We start from the raw sequence: 25,889 nt of genomic DNA on the forward strand, positions 1-25,889 counted from the left end.
AAAAAAAAAAAAAAATCTTATAAGTGCACCCCAATGAAAAATAGAGATAGCAGCGCTTTAAAAAGCTCTAAGGCTCAACACAGGCTCATTCACACTTTGGGGGGTGGGATCTCCTCCCACACAGGCAAATTGCTTTCTCTTTGCATTTCTCAGAGACTGCAAAAGCAGGATGCAGTGGGCTGCGTAGAAATCACAGGAAACTGCCAGTTCCTCATCATTGCTCACCGTCGAACTCCTCCCAAACCCAAACCCTACCCCGCGTCTTTCCTTTCACTGTTCGCTCACAAAATGCAATCTTCTATGGAAACGCTCTGGCCCTCAAGATTACTTCAGGGAATGATTTCTACATTTTAGGACCCTAGCTCTCCAATAAATCTTGGTTTGGGATATAGATGTGCAGGTTATTTGGGAGGAACTCAGACAATAAATTTGGCTATACGGGGATGAGTCTTAGGGAAACAGGGAGATGACAAAGTCAGTCTAGGTTTGGCTTGTACGGTCAAACTTCAACAATCAACTAATCAGAACCGATCTGAATTTTCCCACCTGTAAAAGGGAAAATAATGTTTGCTTTGCCGTGTTATTTTACGTCGACGTTTTAAAAAATCGACAGTCCATTATCTCTTTTAAACGTAAAAATACTGATAGGACACCGTTCCTTGCTGTGGGAGAGCTTAAGAACAAGTGAGTTGCCGTAAGGACCCACACACAACCTATGCTCAACAGATCTAATTATTATTTTATTGTTCAGAAGAGGGGTGGCAGGAGAAATAAAAGTGCTCTGCAAATACTACCGAAGCCATAGGGGATGGAAGCAAAGTCAAGAATTTCACGTTACTGTTCAGTTACGGATCTGAGCTTCACGGTAATTTAATTCTCCCATATTTGGGGCTGAATTCTCAGAATAGATCAGAATGGGATGTAAGGGGCTGAGATCATCTGGTACAATTTTATGCAAATCGAAAATTCCTGCCTCCTGTCACAGTGCCCGGGCGAAAAACACCTCCACCCAGGCTCATCCTATCGGAGACCCCAACTATAGGACGTCATCGCTCCGCCCTGCACCCCAGGGTGGAGGAGTCCAGTCTCTAAGCTACCACCAATTCCAGCAGCGTCTGCGCAGTGTGGGGAGGGGCGGGGCGGACGCTTGCGCCGCGCGGCGTGTGGGCGGGGCCACTGCGCACGCAGCCTCCGTCCCAGCCCCTTCCCCGCCCTTTCTCTTCCCGGTTTGTGTCAGCCTGTGGGTCCTGTCTGCTGGCTGCTTCCGGTAGGAGCGCCTAGTAGGGCGAGCCGGTCTCAGCTCCTCGTCATGTCCTACGGACCCTTAGACATGTACCGGAATCCGGGGCCTTCGGGGCCCCAGCTCCGGGACTTCAACAGCATCATCCAGACCTGCAGCGGCAATATCCAGCGGATCAGCCAAGCCAGTGAGCCCGGGAGCCTCCTGGGGGCGGGGGGCGTCCTGGGGGTCGGCCGGGCGAGGTGGCCGCGATGCGGAGCCTGGCGCGGGCTGCGGCCGAGGCCACACCTGCGGCTGTCTCGGGCTGCCCCGCTAGGGGCGGCGCCCGCCGTCCCCGCGTCTGGCAGGCCCGGGCCCCCCACAGTCCCGAGCCCCAGCCGAAGCCCCAGTTTCCTTTCCCGAGTTCTGCCATCACAATGTCCGAGCAGACCTGACAGCCCGGGGCTGAGGGTCCGCGTGCATCTTCGAGGGCAGCGAGTGCTGGACTTGACGCAGTGGTCAGCCGAGTTTTTCCTGTCATCCGCCTCCACCCACCTCGCTTTCCTCTTTGGCCAGTGTGGATGGGAGGGGGGTTGTTTACTGGTTAAGGCTTTAGGTTTACGTTCAGCTTAGCCACTGATTCCTTAGAAATCAGCAACTTTCAATTAAGGGAAGTGGAGAGTGCATCTTTATGGGAGATTTAAAACACACCGCTTCCTGTAATGTATTTGCAAGTGGGACACAGTGGCTGGGATTTGGCTTCTGTTTTAGTAAAGATAATTTATCGGAAGCATTTTGACTGACACTGTAGCAAAGAGTTTGTTTATATTGTTGGGTTTCAAACAGATGAGGCTTTCATTTTCCTTCTCTGTTGAGCCACTCTTTCGAATAAATCTGATACACAAGAGAAGCTCAGGGACTGAGCCACAACCACACAGCAAGTAAGAGATGGTGGAGTTGGCGGTGGAATTCAGAATGTCATTGCTTCTCTGAAAACTCCCCGCTCACCACTAGGGTCTGGGTGAGACTGTAGCCGAGTCAAACACTGGCTGTTTCTTGTGTTTGAAAACCATCTCAGAGTCTTATAAACAGATCAGCCCCAGTAATTTCTTGGAAAGAAAGGTGATCGTTACCCTTGTTGTTTGTTACTGTGTTTCTGTGAGCTTGGCTGTTGGTCCTGAGTTACAATTATGTCCTATGTTTGAAAGAACAATCTATCATTTTGCTTTTAAATTAAAATGTATACTATAGAATCTGAGAGATTGAAAGGTTTCTGACGGGAAGGACCCAGGATGGGTCATTTGCAAGTGGAAAGAAGAATATGTGCCCTGGTAAATCTAGAAATTAAAAAAAAAAAACAAAAAACATTATTATGACTGTTGGTTACAAAGTATAGTACTTTGTGTTCCAGTTTTCTTCTGAGAGGAAGCCGTTGTACAGGTTAGAGGAGAAAATTCTGGTTCAAGGCTGAAATTTTCTTCTTGAGGCCAAATCCAATTTTAATGCCTTTTTGTAAAATAGCGTATATTTGCTTGAGTATCAGGCTATGTAGTGTGTTCAGAAATGATCATGAAGTTTTTCAACAGGGAGTCTGTGGAGTACATAAACTACTATCAAAGTATGAAGTTGAAAGGGATTGGTACTATAGAAGCGTTATAAATAACATAACAGAGGTATTTGGGGAGATAGACCATTTTTAGTTTGTAGGGATCAGGGAAGGCATTACGACATTTGAGCCAGGTCTGGGAATGTGATGGGAAGGATTTAAGCTTTGAAAGTAAAGAGGGAATAGGGTGAACAGACACGGTAGTAGGAAAGCATAGGGTACATATAGGAAGAGTGATTTAATTTGGCTGAGGTGATAAACTCTGGAAAATAAAGGAAAGTGACATTGGAAAGGGAAGTTGGAGCCCAAGCATGAAGGACATTATGTGCTACCTAAGGGACTTGGATTTAATTTCTTAGGAATGTGTCAATTGAGTTGGAAGGGAGAGAGACTGGAATCAGAGAACACCAGTTAGGGACTGTGAAGATGAAAAGGAAGGATTGAATGGGAGTTTTCTTGGTGATAGAATTGATAAGATTTAGCTGTTGATTGGGCATTGCACTCAAGGGGATCATTGGAATCCACCATTAATAATATTAGTAGTGCCGGGTGTGGTGGCATTTGCCTGTAATCCCAGCACTGGGGAGGCTGAGGCAGGAGGATCCTTTCGAGTTTTGAGACCAGCCTGGGCTACAAAGTGAGCTCAAGGCCAGCTTGAACTGCATAGCAAGACCCTGTTTCAAAAAGACAAAAAAACAAAATAATGATATCAGTGGCTACCATTTGAATACTAGTATGTGCTAGGCAGTATGAAAAGTGATTTATGTACAGAATCTTACTTAACTTTATAACAATCGTATGAGAAGATTACCAATATTATTTCCATGTTATGGTTTAGGAAAAGTCTGAGAATGGTTAAGTAATTGCCCTGCTAACACATGGCAGCACCTAAATTTGAAATCAAGCCAGGCGTGGTCGTGCACACCTATAATCCCAGTACTCAGGAGGCTGAGGCAGGAGAACCTTTGTGAGTTTGACGACAGCCTGGGCTACAAAGTGAGTTCAAGACCAGCCTGAACTGCATAGCGAGACCCTATCTCAGAAGGGCAAAAAATAAATAAATAAATAAATAAATAAATAAAATCAGATCATTTTCTTAGGAATAGCAATTTGTGTGTGTGTGTGTGTGTGTGTATTTTGCAGGGAGGGGTGCTGGGGATCATACCAGGGTCTTGCATGTGCTAGGCAAGTGGCCTACCACTAAGCTACACCTTCCGCCCCCTTTTTAGTTATTTATTCATTCATGTGTTCATTTTTATGGTGCTGGAGACTGAACCTAGGGCCTTCGAAGTGTGCTACATCCCCCCCTCTTTTTTTTTTTTCCCACTTTGGGACAAGACCTTGCTAAGTTGCCCAGGCTGGCCTCAAACTTGTGGTCCTCTTGCCTCAACATCCTAGAGTGTGGGATTATAGGTGTGTGCCACCATACCGGGCTATGATTTGTAATTAATATTACAGATCTGTAGCTGTTAGCATTTTAAGTATACAAGTGACTCTCTGGAAGATACCTTGTCTCCAGAGAACACTCTGAAGTTGTGGTACTTTCTTTTCTTGCGATATTCCCATCTCTCCTGCTAGATTGCTAACTCCTTTGAGGCAGGGGGATATGAGTTATTCATCATTATATTTCTAGTTTTTAACTCATTCCCGAGCATATGATGTGATTCACTGTGCAACAAATATTCTTTGAGTACCTGCTGTGTTCTGGGGATGGAGCAGTGAACAAAAGACAGAATCACTGCTCTGATAGCACAGGCGCTTGTGACTGTATACATGAACGTACAAATAATATCAAGAAGTAACGCTACGAAGAAAAGTAAATAGTGCAAGTGCATGGAGAGTGCAGGAAGAGGTAGGTGTGCTATTTTAAGCAAGCTGGTCCAGGAAGGTCCCTCTGAGAGGTTGACATTTGGGTGAGTAGACACCGGTGAAGGGGGGGAAGGAGCTATGTGAGGAATGGAGAAAGACATTCTAGGCAGTTTTGGTGTTTTGTTTTTTGTTTTTTTTTTTTGAGGGAAGAAGAAATATTTTTATTAAAGAATCACAGTATGAGTGGATTACAGGTAAAGAGGAGGGAAGTAGGGAAAAAGATCAGAGAAGTAGCCAGGAATCAAGTTCAATAATTGTATTTATTGAATGAATGAAGCTTTTCTATCATTTTTTTTTTCTATTTTTTTCCTATTTTGCTTTTGTCTTTTTGAGACAGTGTCTCACTATGCAGTTCAGTTCAGTTCATTTTGTAGCCCAGGCTGGCCTTGAACTTGCAGCAATCCTCCTGCCTCAGCCTACCAAGTGCTGGGATTATAGGTGTGTACCACCACCCCCAGCTTTCTGTCATTTTAGAACTCCTGTCTTTTGCCCTTCTACCATGTAGTACCTGCGATAGCCTGTGACCCTAAGCAGTGTGAGTTGAAATTCTTCCCTTCAGATTGCTTGATGAGGAACTGGGAATTTGATATTGATAGGATGACACTGAGTCTACCCAGTGATGGGGCTAGTGACCAAACCTTTCCAAGACACAGCCTTGAGACCTGCGCACACTCTCGAAGTGGAGGCTTACAGACACGTACCCATCTCCCCTTACAGCCCTGCATGCACCTATACCAGTTGAAAATTTTGAGAGAATAGCTCCCCAGCCCGATCTGCTCAACCACAGATGTGGGTTTGAAATTCCTGAGCACATCAGCATGAGATAGGGCAGCCCACTGCGTGGGTCATTACAGGTTCAGCTGGGGTCGGCTGCCTGGTACAGACAACTGTTAGCAATGTGTTTGGGGTGCAGAGGACGAATACTTAGTTCTGCTTATTGTGGAGTGAGAAGGCTGGGCAGCTATTCCTCAAGCAGATATGGAAAATAATAGCCCAAAAGTTAACTCAGAAGCAGCGTTTCTGTTCTTTATGTGACTAATCTATTGATGTGTTTCATTTACCAAAAAAAAATAACAGTTGAGTGTTTTTGGTTGTTGTTTTTTGGTTTTTTTTTTTTGAGACAGGGCCTTGCTAAGTTGTCCAGGCTGGGCTTGAATTTCTGATCCTCTTGCTTCATCCTCCCAGAGTGCTGGTATTATAGGCATGAGCCACTATGCTCAGCTTTAAATTCTTTGAATTGGTTTTAAATCCTGCTCCTTGTAACTCAGCCTGACTTTGCTTTTCAAAGATAAAGCAAAGTCGGAAAGATAATGAATGGACTTTAGGGTCAACATATCTCTGAATGAGCACCCCCTCCCCCACTGTTAATCTTGAGCAGGTTATTTTCCTCTTTTCCTGTTACCTGTCTGTAAAATGAATGGAATTGTTGCTGGGTATGGTGGTGCACACCTGTAATCCCAGCACCGAGTAAGCTGAGGCAGGAGGATCACTGTAAATTTGAGGCCAGCCTAGACTACATAGTGGGTTCAAGGCCAGCTTGGGCCACACAGCAGGGCCCTCTCTCAAAAAAAAAAAAAAGGAATTGTTACAAGGAAATATTTGGAAGCACCTGGTACAGTGCCAGGCACATAGTAAACATTCAGCGAAGAGTGATATTATTTATTGTGTCCCCCACTCCGCTGTAGCTCAGTCATTTGATGGGCAGCCACACAGTCGTAATGCCTCTGCTTCTTAAGAGGATTCTCTCTCTGCTTCTCACTAGTTTTGTAAACACTTGCATTTACTTCCCTATTATTCAGTTTCCTCATCTAAAATAGAGTTAATAATAATACCTACTTCATAGGCTTGTGAGGACCAAGTGAGGTAATTTATGTAAATTGCTTAAAACAGTACCTGCTCTATAGTAAGTGCTTAAGAAATGTGAGCTACCTTTTTTTTTTAATTTGCAAGCATCTGTTCTTCCTATTTTAGCATTTACTTATATTCTGTGTTCTTAATTAATGCTTTTTGACCTTGTCACTCCAAGTAGAGCAGTCACCCTTAGTTTTGTGGGGGTAGAGAGACACTCCCCATTATACGGTTCTCCTTAGCTACAGTGCCTGGCACAGCAAGGGACATGTTGGCATTCAGTATGTACTTAATTGATTTTATCACTGCTGAGTACATTGTTCTTGGTCCTGAGTTTGATAATAATAATAGCTATCCTCAATTGAGTGCTTTTATATGCCAGACAGTGTTCTAAACTTAGCTTCATTTGATCTCATTTCATCTTCTCCACAGCCATATGCAGGTTTTCTTGTTATTCCCATTTCTTAGGTGAAGAACCATGCATAGGGGAGTGTTACCTTTTGTTCAGGATCACTCATTTACGAAATGGTGGGACCAGGAATCAGACTTAAGTAGTCTTAACTCAGATACTGTGCTCTTAAACACTACCTGTGCTGTCACTGGTACAGGAAATGGAAGAGTGCACCTTTGATGTTAGTAATCATTTTCAGTTTAGTTCAGAGTTTTACTGTTGTACTACAGTGACTATTTTTAAAACACCTTTTTTTTTTTTTTTTTTTTTTTTTTTGTTTTTCTCCGGTACCGGGAACCGAACTCACGACCTTGCGCTTGCCAGTCAGGCGCTTTTGCCGCTGAGCTAAATCCCCAGCCCCCTACAGTGACTATTTTTAAAAAGTCAGGTAATTTTCATTATTGCTATACTGTATAGAAACAATGCAAACCTAATTTTCAGTGTAGAACGCTGAGGTGAGCACAAGCGCCTGCCTGGCAAGCACAAGGTCCTAAGTTTGATTCCCGGTCCCCCCCTGCAAGAAAAAGAACACTGAGATGACTGTATTATCATGATAAGAATATAGGCTGTCACCTTCTCATTTTATAAATTTTTTTCATTAAATTATTTTTCTTTTTTCTTTTTTTTTTTTTTGCCTTGTTGAGACAGAGTCTTGCTATGCAGTTCAGGCTGGCTTTGAGTGCATTTTGTAGCTCAGGCCGGTCTCGAACTCAAAATCAAAACGATCCTCCTGTCTCAGCCTCCCGAGTTGCTGGGATTATAGGCTATAGGCATGCGCCACCACACCCGGCCATTTTCTCATTTGTTATAACAATTGTGAGGATGTCTTTTGGTACTGCAAAGATGTAGTGCTAATAAAAAAAAAAGGTGTTTTAGGTTCTGTTTTTAGCTTTAGTGTAAGTAATATTTTTAAAAAACATTTTCATTGAATTTTTTTTAATATGCTGAATTAGAGTCTATCAAAGAGAAAGAAAATCCCGTCCCCGTCCCCCCCCCCCCCGTGAAAGTAATTGCTTTCAATATGATTAGACTTTGATTTGGATTAAGGTTCATTTGGTGACTCAGATTCTGCTGATATCTGCTAAAAAGCATGTAAGGAATGTTCAATTTAGAATGGTTCCTAGTGTTGATGTTAGCTATAATACACAATCCATTGATTTGGTTCTTCTTTTAAAAGTTATAGCTAGGACATGCTTTTCAAAGTGAGAGGTCAGTGATGGGAGAAGTTGAGGCTTAGTTTCTTTGGAGGGGGTACTGGGACTCAAACTCAGGACCTCACACTTGCCAGGCAGGTGCTGAAGTGCTGAGCTAAATCCCTGGCCCCTGAGGCTTAGTTTTAAAAATAACAGAATTGCTTACACAAAACTGAAGGACGTATCTTTTCTTTTGGCTTAATCATCTTGTTTCCAAGAGTATGTAGCATTTCATAGGAAATACCCAATTATTTTCATCCAAAATGTTCTAACGTGTCAATTTAAATTAAAACTTTCATTTAACTAGAATGCTTGGAGTTTTCTGATTAACCACATTAATGAGAATACCCTTGTAGGTTCAATTTATTTTGATAAAAATATTCCCCCAAAGTATCACTTTACTTTTTGATCTTTTAAGTGCACTCAATTGAAAATAAATATTTTATTTTGTTTTGTTTTGTGCTTAAGGTTTATTGAAGGATATGGTTTTTAGATATGAAATAGATGGGTCAATGAGTAGTTACTGGCCCGTAACCATCCCTGAGGGTGGTGTTTACAGAAGACAGTATAGGAAAAGTTCTTTGGATTTTCGTAAACTAAGACACAGTTGTCCTTATGATTTGAGTTTTAGGGATTCTGATACCTGAGTCTTGCTGGAAACTTTTAGGGAAAAATTTTTGGGGGATTGGTGGGAGGTCCTGGTGATTGAACCTAAGGATTTCCAACTGAGCTATATCCCCAGCTGTTTTTGTTTTTTTGTTTTTTTTTTAAAGTCTTGCTAAATCACTAAGTTGCCCAGGCTGGCCTCAAACTTGTGATCCTCCTGCCTCCACCTCCCAGAATGCCTGCTAGGATTACAGGCTTTCACCACCACGTCCAGCTGGAAAATATCTTAATTTCAGGAGTGCAGAAAGAGTTAATGAAGGCTTAGCTTAATTCATTATGATGCTTAGCTTGCAAATGGTCCTCTAAAGTCTCCAAGCCCCATATTCCCCCAAACCCCAACCCTAGAAAAATCAGGTCTTCTTAACAAAGGTAATCAGAAAAGTCTAGATGAAAAGAAGTTCTCAGATGAGAATACACAGGAAACAGCTGATACTTGAGGTTTTCTGTATCTTATAAAATTCTCATTTTTCTCTAGGGTATTTAATATTTTGATAGGTGATTAATAACTCAATGCTTTGACATACTTTTAGAGTTTAGAAGAGGTCATTTCCGTCACTTTTTTTTTTTAACTGGGCTTACCTTTCTGTGTCATCATATATTCAACCAACTATTCAACTATTTTCTGGAGGGGCCTGAGGGGTAGAATGCGATCTCTGCTGTCAAGTCCATGTCGTTAATCCAGTCTCATCTGTAGCTTGAATTTCTGATGTTAAGAAAGTCACAGGTGGAGCCTCTCAAAGCCAACTTTTGAGTTGTAAAAAACTGGTTCCATAACAGCATTCCGGGACTGTTTTATTATTATTGAATTTTAGAATTGATCAGTGTGGGCGTGCTGGGGGGTCATTTAGTCCTCACCTAGTTGTAAAGATTTAATGAGAGAAAATAAAAATTCCACACAAATAATAATAAGTACTCGGTAAATGTTGACCCAGAATGTGATCTGCAGTTGGCGAGAAAGAAACTCAGCAAAGGGGCTGGGGATTTAGCTCAGCGGCAAAAGCACCTGCCTGGCAAGCGCAAGGTCGTGAGTTCGGTTCCCGGTACCGGAGAAAAACCAGAAAAAAAAAAAAAAAAAAAAGAAACTCAGCAAAATACAATGACTTGCCTGGTGCTGTTAATGGTCAAGTCTAGTGTAGAATTCAGATCTCGTTCTTCCTAAATTACCTTAATTGACATCTTGGCCTTAAAGAGAATATTATAATGTCAAAGGGAGGGAGCTGACTGAACGGATCAGTGATTATTTATGTACCCACGGGGTGCCTGGCACTCTGCTGGACTCTGGTACAGAGGAATAATCTCACAGGCAGGAGGGTGTTAGGTCAGGGAACAGGTTAAGAGCAAGGACATCAACCTATCTGGAGCAGAGAGTTTATTAAATTAGGAAGGTAGCAGGTAGATAGGGCGGGGCAGAGTGGAACACTGGGAAGTCCAGGCCTGTCTTGTGTGACTACATTTTATTTCCTTTAAGACAGCATAATATAACATAAAAAAAGGTAGCAGTTGGAATTAGCCCTGGGTTTGAATTCTGGTTATTATGACACTCCACTCAAGCCCATCTCTGGCTTGCCATTTAATTAAAACTCAAGTCCTTACAACTGTTTAAAATGCCCTGTATATTGCTGGGTGTGGTGGTGCATGCTGGTAATCCCAGCGGTTGGAAGGCTGAGGCAGGAGGATTGCTGGAAGTTGGAGGACAGCCTGAAATACATAGTGAATTCAAGGCCAGCCTGGACTACACAGTGAGACCTTGTCTCAAAAGTAAATAATAAATTTTTTTTAAAAAATGCCTTGTACAGTCTGGATTTCCCCCATCTCTTTGGCCACTTCTTCATTCTGCTCTAACCACCTGACCTCCTTGCTATTCTTCCTTCACATCAAGGACTCTTGCGTCGGGGACTTCGTACTAATTACCCTTTGCCTGGAGTAAATGGCTTGTTCTGTTTGTTTTATTTTTGTGGCACTGGGGATTGAATCCATGGCCTTCGTGTTGTTACATCCCCAATCCTTTTTAAAATTTTTAAACTTTGAGTCAGGGTCTCGATAAGTTGCCAAGGCTGGGCTTGAACTTGTGATCCTCCTACCTCAGCTTCCCAGAGTGCTGAGATTATAGGTGTTTGTCACCACTGCCCAGCTGCTTGATCTTTTAATTCCTTTAGACTTTGATAGTGACACCTTTTCAGAGAGGTTTCTCTGACCACCTTACATAAACTACCACCCTTTGCCTACCCCTTTCATTCCAGCCCTCGCCTGAGTTTTTCTTTATACCACTTATCTCCACCTGATGTATATTTATCTAGCTCAGAAAGTGTGAGCTTCTTGAAATCAAGTGTCTTTAGGGCATGGAACAGTGTAGAGTGGGTACTCCGCTCTATGAATGAATGAGTAAATGAGTGAGTTCTGTAACTCATGTGCTTCACTGTGCCCGTGTGTGAATCATCAGGATACTGATGCTTGCTTAAGACATGGTTGGTGTCAAATAAGATATTTACCAGATACCTACCTCTGGGTCATAGTAAGTGCTACTGAGCATCATAGATAAGTTATTTTTATGCCCTTGTTCATAAGTTAATTTTACGACTGCCTGGTTGATAGCTTTAGCACTATCCTGGCTTATTTAACTTAGATAGGGACATCCCACATGTTAGTTATGAACAAAAAAGGCTATTTATATCTTAAAACTGTCTTAGCAGAACACAGTAATTATAGGGCTTGCTTTTTCCTATAGAAGCGTTAAGTTATAAGTAAACCCTACTTAACAGAATAGGTATATTTTAGGGAATTTTGTCAAAAGGCAAAATTTTAATCAAGTAAATCTTATATTTCCACTGCAAAATTGGAGTTTTTAGTTTTGCTGGGAAAACATCTAAATAAGATAAAATCATAATCTGAAGTGTTATAACCCTATACTGTTTTGTTTTGTTTTTTTTTTGAGACAGGGTCTCACCATGTAGTTCAGGCTGGCCTCAAACTTGCAGTGATCCTCCTGCCTCAGCCGCCCAAATGCTGGGATTACAGGTGTGCACCACCACACCTGGCATAAACCTATATATTTTTGATTGGAAATTTTTGCTTTGTAATGTTCATGATGCAGCGATTTTTGGCTAGGGAACAACAACCTGTACATACTGCTAAGGGCTGGAGTGGTCACTCAGCAATGAATTAGGGTTTTGTCTGACATGGCTTGCAGACTTAGGGACTGTTAACAGTGTTACTGTTAAGTAACTGGTACTTAATAAACTTTAGCTTGTTTTTCTTTTTTAAACAACTGTTGGTGACCGAATTAAGGACAAGATTATGACTGTGACCCCAACATTGTTAATTTAAAGAGCACCATTACTGTAAATTTGAAATAATTAATTTTTAAACTTCAAAATTCTAATAAGTGAGCATTCTTTTTTATTGGATTTAGAAACTATGTATATTGTCCCTATAATCTCAAATTATACAATGTACATGAATTTCCTCATTGTCCACTAAGCCAGTCACTTAGCACTCTGGTATTTCACAAATGAAACTTTGACATTAACTCAGAGACTATACAAAAGGTATATTCTCACAGAGAAGACTCTTTTGGCTGGAGATGCCCTATGCCAGTTGCATTGTGTTATCTCTTGCAGTTCTGTTAAAACTTGAAGGTAAGTATGTTTCCTCTGGGCAGGGTACCCTATTAGTGTGTTCTGTACTTTAGCTACTGGTAATAGAAGACAGTGGCTGCTCTTAAAAAGCAAGCAGGCAAACAAGAAATTATACAAAAGGGCCAAGAGTGTAACTAGTGCAGAGCGCTTGCATAACACAGACAGAATCCTTGGTCAATCCCTAACACTGGAAAACAAAAACAAAAACAGGTGAAGGAAGCCATACAACTAACTTCCAACCTCTATGAATAAATATTTTTCCCACCTTCCGCCAAAAAGAAAATGGAAAGCAAGCTGCAGAAAGAAATCATGGATGCTGTTCTCTATTGCAGTAATCGGTGAAGGACATAATGATCAGATTCCCAGGCATATGGTATTAGGGTCTTTCTTCCTGTGGAAAGATGATCAGTGCCTCGGGACTTCTGCTTTCCTGATGCAGGCTATGGGTTTAAATGTCCAGGATTCAAACGTTATCGGTCCTAGTCTTAGCAAAATAATCTAGGAAAAGGTAGAGGGTGGAACAAAACCATATATTTGACTATTTCACAACATAAGACAGCATAGCATAGTTGAAAGTTTCCATTGGAATCTGATATGTTTGGGATTGAATTTTTGCCCTGTGTCTTATACAAAATACCTAGCCTAACTATATTTCCTTATTTCCAAAATTAAGATACAGGTTGGATCCAGCGCCTTTTAAAATTGCATCCCCAATCAGCTGGGTGTGGTGGCGCATGTCTGTAATCCCAGCACTCGGGAGGCAGGCAGGAGGATCGTTGGGAGTTCGAGACCAGCCTGGGCTACAAAGTGAGCTCAAGGCCAGCCTGATCTGCAGTGAGACCCTATCTCAAAAAGATAAAAAATAAATAAAAATTAAAAAATAGATGCATCTCCAGGATTTTCTTTCTTTTTTTTTTTTTTTTTTTTGGTTTTTCTCCAGTACCGGGAACCGAACTCACGACCTTGCGCTTGCCAGGCAGGCACTTTTGCCGCTGAGCTAAATCCCCAGCCCCTCCAGGAGTTTCTTAAAAGTTGCATCTCTAGTGTTTTAAAATTGTTTATTATGACAGGGTCTCACCAAGTCTCTAAGTTGCCCAGGCTGGGTTTGAACTTGTGATCCTCCTGCTTCAGCTTCCTAGAGTGTTGTGGTTACAGGCATGCACCACCACCACTGGTGACTTATTTATTAATAATAAATGTATATTGCTTTTTCAAAAATATTTGCTATAGAAAAATTAGTATATGTTAGTGGATTTAAATTTTTCATTGTTGTGAATTGATGTCTGGTATCAATACCCTTCCAAAGGTGATTACTTTTTTCTTTATTTATGTTACTAGGGATCAAACTCAGGACCAAAGTCATTCCAAGCACATACTGTACCACTGAATTCTATCTACTTAGTAATAGTTACTCTGAAGGTGAAATTTACAGCTTTTGGAGGAATACTGTATGCCAAGGTTTTGATCGTAGCATGGTTTTGGTTAGTTGTATGTGCTTATTCAGGATGTGGATAGACCAGTGATCTGAGAGGTAGGAGCTTATGATGAATGTATTTACCTTTTAAATAAATCTTTCTCCCCCTACCTCCCCAGCCGCTCAGATAAAGAATTTGATGAGCCAACTAGGAACGAAGCAGGACTCAAGCAAGCTACAAGAGAATCTGTGAGTAGCTCCCTACCAGGGCTGGGTTTTGCGAGGGCCCCTGGAGGATGCATGCGTGTCCTTGCTGCCCTGAGGTGCAGCCCAGGTTCCAGTCTATGAAGTCAGAAAGAAGCAGTGGGTCAGGAGGTAACAGCTGGATCTAGAAGTGGGCAACAGGGTATATGAATGGATTCAGATTTCCACCGCCTCTCGATGGTCTGACTGCTTCCTTCTTCCCTTGGTTACTTTGGCAGGATAAGTTAGAGAGATAGAGAAGGAAATGTTTACAACTCTTAAGCTATATTCTGCTCAGTTCATCTTGTTGGCATGGGACTGCTGCTGATCTAGTTTATAGTTGGCTTTCCAGCTGTATATAAAACTAGGAAATTTATTCACAATGACACAAGGGCAGCCTGAGGGATAGAATAGTGGACTAGTAGTAGAACTCCTGATTCTTTTTTAGTCACATCCTTTTTTACTCGTTTTCTGCTTTCTTTCTTACTTACTTATTTTTTGGGTTTTTGAGACAGGGTCTGCCTATCAGGCTGGCCTTAAACTGAAGGTGATCCTCCTGCCTCAGCCTCCTCGGTGCTGGGATTACTAGTGTACACTGCCATGGCTGGTTTGTTCCTGGTTTTAGAAGTTTTGTTCCTCATCATTAAAGTATACTGAGCAATATTCTTTGTCTCCTCTTCTAGACATTAATAAAGAGAGTGACTGTTATTACTGTGAACTTTTTCCAGAGAGATGTGAACTCTTTCTGAATATTTTAATCCTCTCTGAGCTGTTCCTGGCATCTGATTGACCCCCTCTTCCTTGTTGTTGACTGCTCCCCTCTTTTTAAATCTTGGAGGCCTATTTTCAGTAAAGAACATTAATAGATACTATTGTGGTATCTTAGTCCATTGAGGCTACTGTCACAAAACACCACAAGCTAGGTGGTTTATAAACAAAAAAAAATTTATTTTTCATAGTTGTGGAGGCTGGGAAGTCCAGGATCAGAGCAGTGACAGAGGCACTGTGTGGTGAGGTCCCACTGATTCTCAGTATCCTCACTGGATGGAGGAGGCACAGTTCTCCGGGGCCTCTTGTAAGAAGGCGTTCGGGCCAGCACTTGGGCTCCACCCTCGGGATCCAGTCACCTCCCGGTGCTGTCTTCTAATCCATCACCTCTGGGTTAGGGTTGCAGCATGCGAACTGGGAGAGGCGTACAGACCTTCAGACCAGAACAGGTGGTTTCTCTGTCCTCCCTTAAAACCTTTGAAGAAATGGCAGAGAGAAAAGAGAGAAAAAGAAATGGCCAGAGATTAGAGGAAACCACAAAAGAAAGGAGCTCATTTTGTATTTTTGCTATACTTTGCTTTCCTTATTTGTTTGTTTCTTTGGCAAGGAGTTGAGGCTAGGTCTTACTATGTAACTAAGGCTGGGCTTGAACTTCCTGTGGCCCTTCTCCTCAGCTTCCGGAGTGCTGCCTCTATACCTGGATATTTCTACTACTTTTCAATCCCACTACTCCTTTTGTTTTGTTTTTGTATTGTTGTATTTGTTTTGTCGTTGAGTTTTTTTTTTCTTTTTTTTGGTCTTTTTGAGACAGGGTCTCACTATTCAGTTCAGGCTGGCCTTGAGCTCACTTTATAGCCCAGGCTGGTCTCAAACTTGCAACGATCCTCCTGCCTCTGCCTCTTGAGTGATGAGATTACAAGCATGCGCCACCACTACTGGCCTCCTTTTATTTTTTTGAAACAGGGCTCATTATGTTGCTCAGGCTGGCCTTGAACTCCTGGGCTCAAGCAGTCCTGTCTCAGGCTCCTGAGTAACTAGAACTAGAGGCATGTACCACTATCCCTACCACCCAGATTCCTTATGGGTTTTTTTCCTTTGTTTTTGTTTTTTGTGGCACCAGGGATAGAACCCAAGGCTTTTCACATGCCAGGCAAGCACTGTTCCACTGAGCCACATCCCAGCCCTGTCCGTATATATTTTTACACAGCTTAAGGATTCTTATTTTGGAGGGAAAGGCCCAAAAGGCAACCAAAAAGAGCAGGTAAGGAGCCAAGGATAAACCTAAAAAAGGATCAGGCTTTGACAGTAGTGCGAGAACAAATCTTTGGGGGTTGTTCCCTAGGGCAGTTAGGAAGCTATGCTTTTATTTTATTTTTTATTTGTATTTTTTCATTTATTAATTTAGAGACAGGATTGCACTATGTAGTCTAGGCTGGCATTGAACTCATGTCTGTCCTCCTGCCATAGCCTCCCAAGTGCTAGGGTAACAGGTGTGCACCACCACACCTGGCTAGGAAGCGGTGCTTTTAATGCACATTTCAGCCGACCACCTGTTCCTGGATTGTAGTCCGTAGGCTGTGACAGATAGCAAGCATGTCGAACTCTTGGGAAATTCAAATGCAAAGGGAGATTTTTATGAGAGAGTTCAGTGTGTTGAAACCCTGAGATTTAGGGGAGCGGCAATTGCTCTCCATCTATTTCTTTTTTGAGACAGGGTTTTACTATGTAGTTCAGGGTGGCCTGGAATTCATGATGATCCTCCTGCCTCAGCCTTCTGAGTGCTGAGATGGCAGGCATGGGTGGGTTTGTCTGGGGACTGTTTCTGAAATTGTTTGGAGAGCATGGACATTGAGGCACTCAGTTATTCAAAAGACCTTGATTTCCAGTGTTATGAGATACTCTGAGAACAAAGTAATACTCAGTCTGATAACTCTCAAGAAGTCACATCCTGAAACATGTCTTTTCTGTCTTAGGCAACAGTTACAGCACTCCACAAACCAGCTCGCCAAGGAAACCAATGAATTGCTGAAGGAATTAGGGTCCCTGCCCCTTCCCTTATCTACTTCAGAGCAGGTTGGTATTTTCTGTGTTTATTATTAGAAAAAGATTTTATTTTAGTAAAAAGAAAAAAAAGCATTACAGGGAACAAAAATAAGTTGGCCTTTGATGCTAGGTATTCCTTCCCTGAACCTCAATTTTCTTATCTGTTAAAGTGGGGGGATATGACTGGTGGGCCAGTAGAAAATGTATGCACAGATACGGTAACATGCCTGGCATTCAGGAAGTGCTCAACACGCGGTGACTACTGCTGTCCTCAACATTACTACACTGGACTGAGCGGGAGGGGAACCTCAGTGTTTGCATCTCTCTGGGTTTGGCCAGCAGCTATATATTGGGTCCTACCAGTATGTTTATATTTTAATCAAACTTCTTGTTTTCATATTCGCAACAGGACCTTTGTGTCCCACTAAGGGTCGTTCACAGGTCAGAGGCTAAGGAAACGCTCAGGGAAGATACCTCTTTGCAAGTCGTTTTATTCAGTCGCTATTTAAGTTCTTTAACACAGTCCCACTGGCTTGAGCCACCGGCGGTACCTGCATGACTGGCGTGCATGAGTGTCCCATCGTGTGGCGTGGCACAGTCCCATCGGCTGGTCCAGAGCCTTCCGGCAGCAAGACGTACAAATTATAGCCCCATTGTGAACATGTTAAATGCTCAGTTTTTTACTGGGTTCGTTGTTCCTTTCATAAGCTGTGTCTTCTTTTCACTCCTGAAACTAGATCTGTCCCCTCCTTTACCGGTGCCTAACTCTCAACTGTCTTCCTTCGTCTACCCGCAGGAGAAAACCTTCTCCACTGACCTTCACCTGTTGTGCTCTTAGCCTCTGTACTACTCAAAGGGGCACTTATGTAACTTTTATTAGTAAGCTGCAAAAATAATATCTTCGATGGTTCTGAAGACACAGCCTCCAACTTCTCTTCTGAGTTTCTCAAACTTTGGCTGTGGTTCTTAGCATGTGCAACCGTTTTAATGTGTTATGAGCAGTATTTTTTTTTAACTAGCAGTATTTTCAAAAACTAAAATTGAGTAGAAACATTAGAGTGTGTACCATGTGATAAGGGTAAATATCACATGAAATTTTCATTTCTTACATGTATGATAGCTCTCAAGAAGTCACAAAGCCTGTATTATGTGTGTGTATTAGATTATGATGTCAAATTCTTACTGTGGGTCTCTATCACAACAGTTTGGAAAGCACCAGTTTAATTTGGCAAGCTATTTAAGTAGCATGGTTCAGTATTGAAATTTTTGTTCTCTATATTAAAGAGGAGCCAAAGCCAGGTGTGGTGGCGTGCATCTGTAATCCCAGCATTTGGGAGGCTGAGGCAGGAGGATCATGAATTCAAGGCCAGCCTGGCTACATAGTGAGTTCAGTTTTTTTTTTTTTTTTAGGCAGAACTTCATTATGTACTGCAGGCTGGCCTTGAACTCGTTTATGTGCCCCACGCTGGCCTCAAACTCACAGCAATCCTCCTGCCTCAGCCTCCTGAGTGCTCACAGTGAATTCAAGGCCAGCATGAACTATACAGTGAGACCCCATTTCAAAAAACCAAAGAGCCACGACTGGGGGCTTTGTCTTCTCCTACAAAATAGTTCTGATAAAATGTAATCTTAGTTAAAAATATATATATAATCTAGTATAATCACCCTCCAGTTATCCATGTATGGTTCACTGGTTTTATTTTTATTTTTTTGCCTTTTTAAGACAGGGTTTCACTATGCAGTTCAGGCTGGCCTTGAGCTCACTTTGCAGCCCAGGTGGGCCTCAAAGTCACAGCGATCCTCCTACCTCAGCCTCCCGAGCACTGGGATTATAGGAATGCGCCACCACGCCCGGCCCGGTTCATTGGTTTTAGTTGTTACACGTGGTAAAGTTTTAGTTACAACCCTCCCTTACCATCCAATATCTCCAGCTTGCTTCCAAATTACCCCTTTCCTCTTCCTAGCCATGTGCTTAGGGAAGACACATTTGCAGATATATTTTGTAGTAATAAAAAAGGAGTCTTAAGTGTCCGGTGCAGAGTATTATTATAAATATCTAAGGGTTAAATAGCAGCCTAAGCAAAATATAAATAGAAAGTTAAATCTACAACCAATATAAATTCATCTAATGTGTTCTAAAACCAATAGAAGTTATTTTTGGATTATGCATGCTATTATTCCCTTCCATTAGCTGGGATCATTAAGAACACCAAATAGACCTATAAAATGTATTCTCTCAGGTGATGTATAATTCCTTGATTCTCTTTCTGCTGTTGTGCTGAGTACCCTTTTGTCTCTCTGCTCTTCCTGCATCTCAGTCTATCTCAGCCCCATCATCCATCTTTTCACTGCTGTCAGACCATACGTGCTACGAGTTTTTCCCCACACCTGTGTACTGTTATCGTGACCGGCCCATTCTCAAGCCCTAGCCTCATTTTTCTTCAGTTTTCTTTCAGATCCTCTTGCCCATCCTGTTTCCACTGAAATTCTCTTCTTTCTGTGATTCGCTTTTGTTCTGTCCCCCACTCTAATGATTCCCGGGTTCAGTCTTATCCTCCATCCTGGACCCTGCTGCTCTAGGATGTGCAAGCTCCAAGGCTCAGTCTGGACCCTCTGGTTTTCTGACTCTACTCTTCCTCCCCCGAGAGTCTTAGCTACTTTTGTGCCCTCCCTGTCACCCTCATGATCCTGACGCTCTTTTTCCAACTTTGGCCCCTTAACCTCCAAGTACTTGACCTGAATCACCTTTCCTGTTCTGATATTTTCCTCTTGAATATTCTACCTGCATATAAAATTTAACTTGGTATTTTATATGTAATTACTCAGTAAAACCCCTGCAATAAGTTGATTGACAATAATTGCCATGGTAAAAAGTTTGTGGCTTGCTGCCTCCTGGCTGCCCTGTGTTGAGCAATTTTTCTCTGTTAAGCCCCTCTACCTGCTGTTTCTGCCTTGGGGCAGCACGCCGTAAGCTAAATCCTCTGAATCTTTCAGCTGAAATAAACCTCGCCTCTTAAAAAGAAATAAAGAACAAGAAAAAAACTTATACCTTTTGACACAGTATTCCCACCCATGGACATTTCTCCAAAGGGAAAAAAATGTACCTGTAGCCAGATATAAATATTAACTGTTCAGTGGGGCTCTTTATTCACACTTTAGCTTTATTCATAATAGAAATATTTATTTCCCAGTATTCATAAGAACTGGCAACAATTTACAAGAAAGGTTTATATGAAATTTACTAGATAAAGCCAGATGTGCTGGTGAATGCTTATAATCCCAGCACTCAGGAGACTGAGGCAGGAGCGTTGCTGAGAGTTCAAAACCAACCTGGGCTACGTGGTTAGTTCAAGCCCAGCCTGAGCTACATAGCAAGACCCTGTCTCATAAAATAAAATTTAAGAAAATTTACTAGATCAACTTGATGGACTGTATGTAACAAAGGTTATAACTGTGAAGAGTATGTTGACATGTAAATGTTTATGCTATCCTTAAAATGTAGCGTTTTGAGGATGGGTGTGTGGCTTAATGATAGAACACTTGCTTAGCATACAGGAGGCCCGAGATTCTATCCCTACCACCAAATTAAGGAAAAAAAAAAAAAAAAAAAAAGCCGGGCTGGTGGTGCATGCCTATAATCCCAGCACTCAGGAGGCTGAGGAAGGAGGATCGCTGTGAGTTTGAGACCAGCCTGGGTTACAAAGTGAGCTCAAGGCCAGCCTGAACTGCATAGTGAGACCCTCTCTCAAAAAGATAAAAAAATAATTCAAGGAGTCTGCTTGTGGAGTTTTTAGGGTCTTCCATGTAAAGTATCCTGTCATCTGCAAATAGTGAAAGCTTTACTTCTTCCTTTCCTATCCTTATTCCTTTTATTTCTCTCTCTTGTTGAATTGCTCTGGCTAATGCTTCCAGAACTGTGTTGAATAGGAATGGTGACAGTGGACATCCTTGTCTGTTCCTGATTTTAAAGTAAAAGCTTTCAGTTTTTGTCCATTTAGTATGATGTTGGCTCTTGGTTTGTCATAGATGGCTTTGATCAGGTTGAGATAAAGACCATCTATTCCTATTTTCTGTAGAGTTTTTATCATGAATGCATGTTGGACTTTGTCAAAAGCTTTTTCTGCATCTATTGAGATGATCATATGATTTTTGTCTTTGGCTCTATTGATATGATATATAACATTAATTGATTTGCAAATATTGAACCATCCCTGCATTCCTGGAATGAATCTGACTTGGTCTTGGTATATGATTTTCTTGATGATTTGCTGCATTCTATTTGCTAGTATTTTATTGAGTGTCTTTCAATCTATATTCATTAGGGAGATTGGTCTGTAGTTTTCTTTCTTGGTTGGGTCTTTCTCTGGTTTTGGTATCAGTAAAGTACTTGCCTCCAGAAATGAGTTAGGGAGAATTGCTTCCTTTTCAGTTTCATTGAAGAGTTTGAAGAATGTTGGTATTAAATCTTATCTGAATTTCTTGTAAAATTCTGCTGTGAATCCATCAGGGCCTGGGCTTTTCTTTGTTGGTAAGTTTTTAATCACATTTTCAATCTCATTAATTAATATTGGGTTGTTCAGGATTTTATATCTTCTTGACTCAAGCTTGGTAATTCGTACATATCTAGGAATCTGTCCATTTCTTCTGAGTTTTCTATCCTATGGGAGTAATGATTTTCAAAGTAGGTATTAATGATCTTCTGAATTTCTGTGGAATCTGTAGTAATTTCACTCTTTTCATTCCTTATTGCATGAATTTGAGTTCTTTCTTTTTTTGATAAGGTTGGTTAGGGGTTTTATTTATTCTTTCAAAGAACCAACTCTTTGATTCATTTATTTTTTGTAGGGTTTTCTTTGTCTCAGCTGCATTACTTTCTGCCTGGATCTTTATAATCTCCTCTCTTCTTTGGGCTTTGGGCTTTGAGCTTGACTTGTTCTTCTTTTTCTAGGGGAAATTATGTAAGTATGTATATACAGGATAGCTAACATAGTTGTACTACTGTCTTCTATTGCTCTACAGAAAGGAACAGTTAATGATTACTTGTTTGATCAATCTTGTATGTCTCTATTTGTTTTCCTGAGAAACCACTTTGAAGATATCAATAAGTAATACAACAACCATGGTTAATTTCCTACAACTTCGTCTGTAACTCTGTTTTGTTTGCATTGTTTTTGTGCTATTTTGTAAATGGATTTCTGTTAATATGTTTTACTTCTTTTATTTTTTAAAAATAAAAAAGATAAAAAATAATAATTTAAGTCTCCCTTAAAGAAAAAAATGCCTATAAAAGAAACTGATTTTCTGGGAAGCCATCAACTCAGTGTAGATGAATGTAGTTCCCAGTCTGAGTCCAAAGATATTTTTTCTGCTTTTAGGTTCTCCAGGGAACAAAAATCCTAAATTACATTTCCTTCTGAGATTATAAGGTAAATAATACCCAGTTCCTAAATTTGTTAGAATGAAAGAAGAAAAAAGTCAGAATTTACCAGTGATTTCAGCTAGCAAAGAACAAATGTATTCATTTAAGGCAGAATCTATTTTGTAGTAATTTTTCTTTTTTTTTTTGGTTTTGTTTGTTTTTTTCCGGTACCGGGAATCAAACTCACGACCCTGCGCTTGCCAGGCAGGCGCTGTGCCACTGAGCTAAATCCCCAGCCCCTGTAGTAATTTTTCTAGTTGGGAATGTTGAAGGGATATGATGTTGTTTTTCATGGGAATTAAAGTCTCTAAATAATCTGGGTTAATATGGAATTTCAACTTCTTGCTTAACTTCCTTAGCGTCAGCAGAAACTCCAGAAGGAGCGCCTCATGAGTGACTTCTCCGCGGCCTTAAACAACTTCCAGGCTGTGCAGAGAAGGGTGTCAGAGAAGGAGAAGGAGAGCATTGCCAGAGCGAGAGCCGGGTCGCGTCTTTCTGTAAGTTGATTCCAAGACCTTTCCAATCTCTGGATGTTTTTTCCCAAGACTGCCCCACCCTGAGGCCATTGGCCCTTTTTTACTATCACCCAAAATAAAATGTATACAACAGCTGGTGTGCAAATGTCAGATTTGTATGACCTGTGTAGAAAGCATGTACACAATGGAAGAACAGCCTGGAACATGCACAAGGGTTAAGGAGATAGAAGGTAGAGTTTTGTGTAATTTTCTTTTGGATTTTGTTGTACTGGTTTTACATTTTTTAAAAAAGAATCCATTTTCTAGAATATAGTTGGTCAGGTTATTTTGATTAGCTCTCTCTGTTTTGGAAAGAATTAATCAAATTCTAGAATTTAAAAACCCAACTACAAAGTAGCAAAAGCCTATGAAAATACTAAGGTGAAACATCTCAGAGAGAGGTAAGCAGAACAGTGTGCTGAGGTTGCATTGAGGACCTTTGCCAGGGACAAACTTGGACTTCAGGTTTGATGCCCTCAGGGGATGAAGAGGATAAAAGTCAAAGCCCAGGATGCATGTGAGGTAGAGGATGTAAGATTCTCTTCAAAGTAAGATGGACTTTGAAAGATTATATCTTTAGGGTATGCCAAAAGTAAGTCCCCTTTTCTCCAGGGGTCTACAAAAAGGTTACTTTTGCAGGAAACTAAGCAGGTGGTAGAGAAGGGGAGAAGGGCGGGGGAGAGCCTGCAGTCACCTTCAGGCAGGTGCACTGTGTTGCCCCATTCACACTACCTGGATGGTCCAGAGCCTCAGGCTTCAAGTGGACCTGGAGGAATCCCTCCAGTAGTCCCTCAGGTGCAGCGCATAGCGCCTGGTGAAAAATACTGCACAGAGGGCTGGGGCTATAGCTCAGTGGTATAAGTGCTTGCCTGGCAAGCCTAAGGTCATGAGTTTGATTCCTGGTACGAAAAAAAAGAAATTGTTAAAAATAGTGCACAGAGACAGGTGTGGTGCATGCCTAAAATCCCAGCGCTGGGAGGCTGAGGCAGGAGGATCACCATGAATTCCAGGCCAGCCTGGGCTACATAGCAAGACCCTCTCTAAAAGAAAACAAAACAAAATATACAAAGAAACAAATTTTTAAAAATAAAGAAGCAAATTATCTCGAATAAGAGCTAAGAAACAATGGTAAAGTGAAATATACCTATAGTCTGTGTAGAACTGGGGATGTAGCGTGGTGGTACAATGCTTGTTAGGCCTTAACAAGACTGAGTTGCATCCCTACACTGCATTAAAAAGCAAAACAAAACACTTTTGTGTATTAGGATTATAAAAGTCATATTTACTGCGTTTAAAAAAATAAGAGTTGGGTAGAGTGGCATGTGCAAGGCTGAGGAAGGAAGATGGCAAGTTCTAGCCCATTCTAGGCAGCTTGATAACTTAATGAGACTCTGTCTCAAAAAATTAAGAGAGTTGTAGTTTAGAGCAAAGGCTCTGAGTTCAATACCAAGTACGGCCAAAAAAAAGTGAAAAAGTAAAAAAATAAATACACTTGAAAAGACTTGGAGGAAGCAGGAAATTACAAAAAGCTCTTTTAAGTGTCAAAACAGCCGGGCATGGTGGCGCATGCCTGTAATCCCAGCACTCGGGAGGCTGAGGCAGGAGGATCGCTGCGACTTTGAGGCCCACCTGGGCTGCAAACTGAGCTCAAGGCCAGCCTGAACTGCATAGCAAGACTCTGTCTCAAAAAGAAAAAAAAAAAGATCAAAAGAGTTTTTGTTTTGTTTTGTTTTTTGAGACAGGATCTTACTACATAGTTCAGGCTGGCCTTGAACTGTAATCAGTCTTCCTGCTTCGACCTCCTGGGTGCTGAGATTACAGGCCTGCCCAACTATATCTGGTGAGAATTTCTGAAATTAAAAAATATAATATGAAAATAAAAAGTTTATTGGATGACGGTTTAACTAGAAAATTGATTAGAAGATTTTTTTCCCCCAACATGTAGTACGGGGTAAAAAGGTTAACTATGGAAGAAAGATTATAAGAAATGGAGAATATGGTAAAAATACCTAATATTGTTTTAATTGGAATTACAGAATGAGAGTAGTGCAGTTTTAGAGATATTTGAAGAGATAATGGCTGATGATATGCCCAAACTGATGCATAGACAGTTTTAAGAAGTCTAATAGATCTCAAGCAGGATAAATTTTAAATTATTATTAGAAGCTGGGCATGGAGGTTCATGCCTGTAATCCCAGCACTCAAGAGGCTGAGGCAGGAGGATCACTGTGAACTTGAGGCCAGCCTCAGCTACAAAGTGAGTTCAAGGCCAGCCTGAAGTGCATAGTGAAACCCTGTCTCAAAAAGATAAATACATACATACATACAAACAAACCAAACTGTTACTGGAACACCAAAGACAAAGAGAAAATTGTAAAAGTCAGTGGAGAAACAGTAGAATACTTCAGAGGTCAGTAGTGAGACTGACAGTGGTAGTGGAAGCCAGTCAAATCCTATCTTAAATGTTAATGAGGGAAAAATAAGTGCCCCTTTAGGATTCTAAACCAGTGAAAATATATATACACAGGGAGGGCCACTCAAGGACATTTTCAGACAAGTGTCTGACCACTGAACTTCACTGGGGAGCTCTAAAGGGTGCATTGTATTTCAGACAGAAGGAGAGTGATGCCCAAAAGAAAATATGCAAAAGCAGACAGAATGGAGAGCAGAGAAAGTAAAGCTGTACAAAGACAAGCTGCAGACAGGGAGAAGAGCCTGCTGTGTGTGACCAAAGAGCAATGTGTGGAATACATGAGACCAAGGTTCCTGCGGACCAATGGAAAAGTACAGCAGTTCTCAAACTTTACACTGTCAGGATACTGTTTCTCTATTTATCTGTCATTCATCCACCTACCTATCTATCCATCCCAATCATATTTTTGTGGTCCTGGGGATTGAACCCAGAGATTTCACACTGAGCCACATTCACAGCCTTTTTAAAACTTATTTTCTATTCTATTCTATTCTATTCTATTCTATTCTATTCTATTCTATTCTATT

General features: G+C 41.3%; 1 protein-coding gene across 1 annotated transcript in view; it reads left to right on the forward strand.

Moving 5' to 3' along the window:
* Positions 1–1,179: 1,179 nt before the first annotated feature.
* Positions 1,180–25,889, forward strand: part of Stx12 (syntaxin 12) — a 37,469-nt gene continuing 12,759 nt past the window's right edge. The window contains exons 1-4 of the mRNA XM_005394929.2: positions 1,180–1,427; positions 14,081–14,150; positions 16,886–16,985; positions 22,734–22,871. Coding sequence (XP_005394986.1) covers positions 1,310–1,427; positions 14,081–14,150; positions 16,886–16,985; positions 22,734–22,871 — 426 coding nt within the window. The 5' untranslated portion in view covers positions 1,180–1,309. The remainder of the gene's footprint in view (positions 1,428–14,080; positions 14,151–16,885; positions 16,986–22,733; positions 22,872–25,889) is intronic.

The sequence above is a fragment of the Chinchilla lanigera genome, unplaced genomic scaffold (genome assembly GCF_000276665.1).
Source record: "Chinchilla lanigera isolate Chin_1 unplaced genomic scaffold, ChiLan1.0 scaffold00051, whole genome shotgun sequence".
NCBI lineage: Eukaryota > Metazoa > Chordata > Mammalia > Rodentia > Chinchillidae > Chinchilla > Chinchilla lanigera.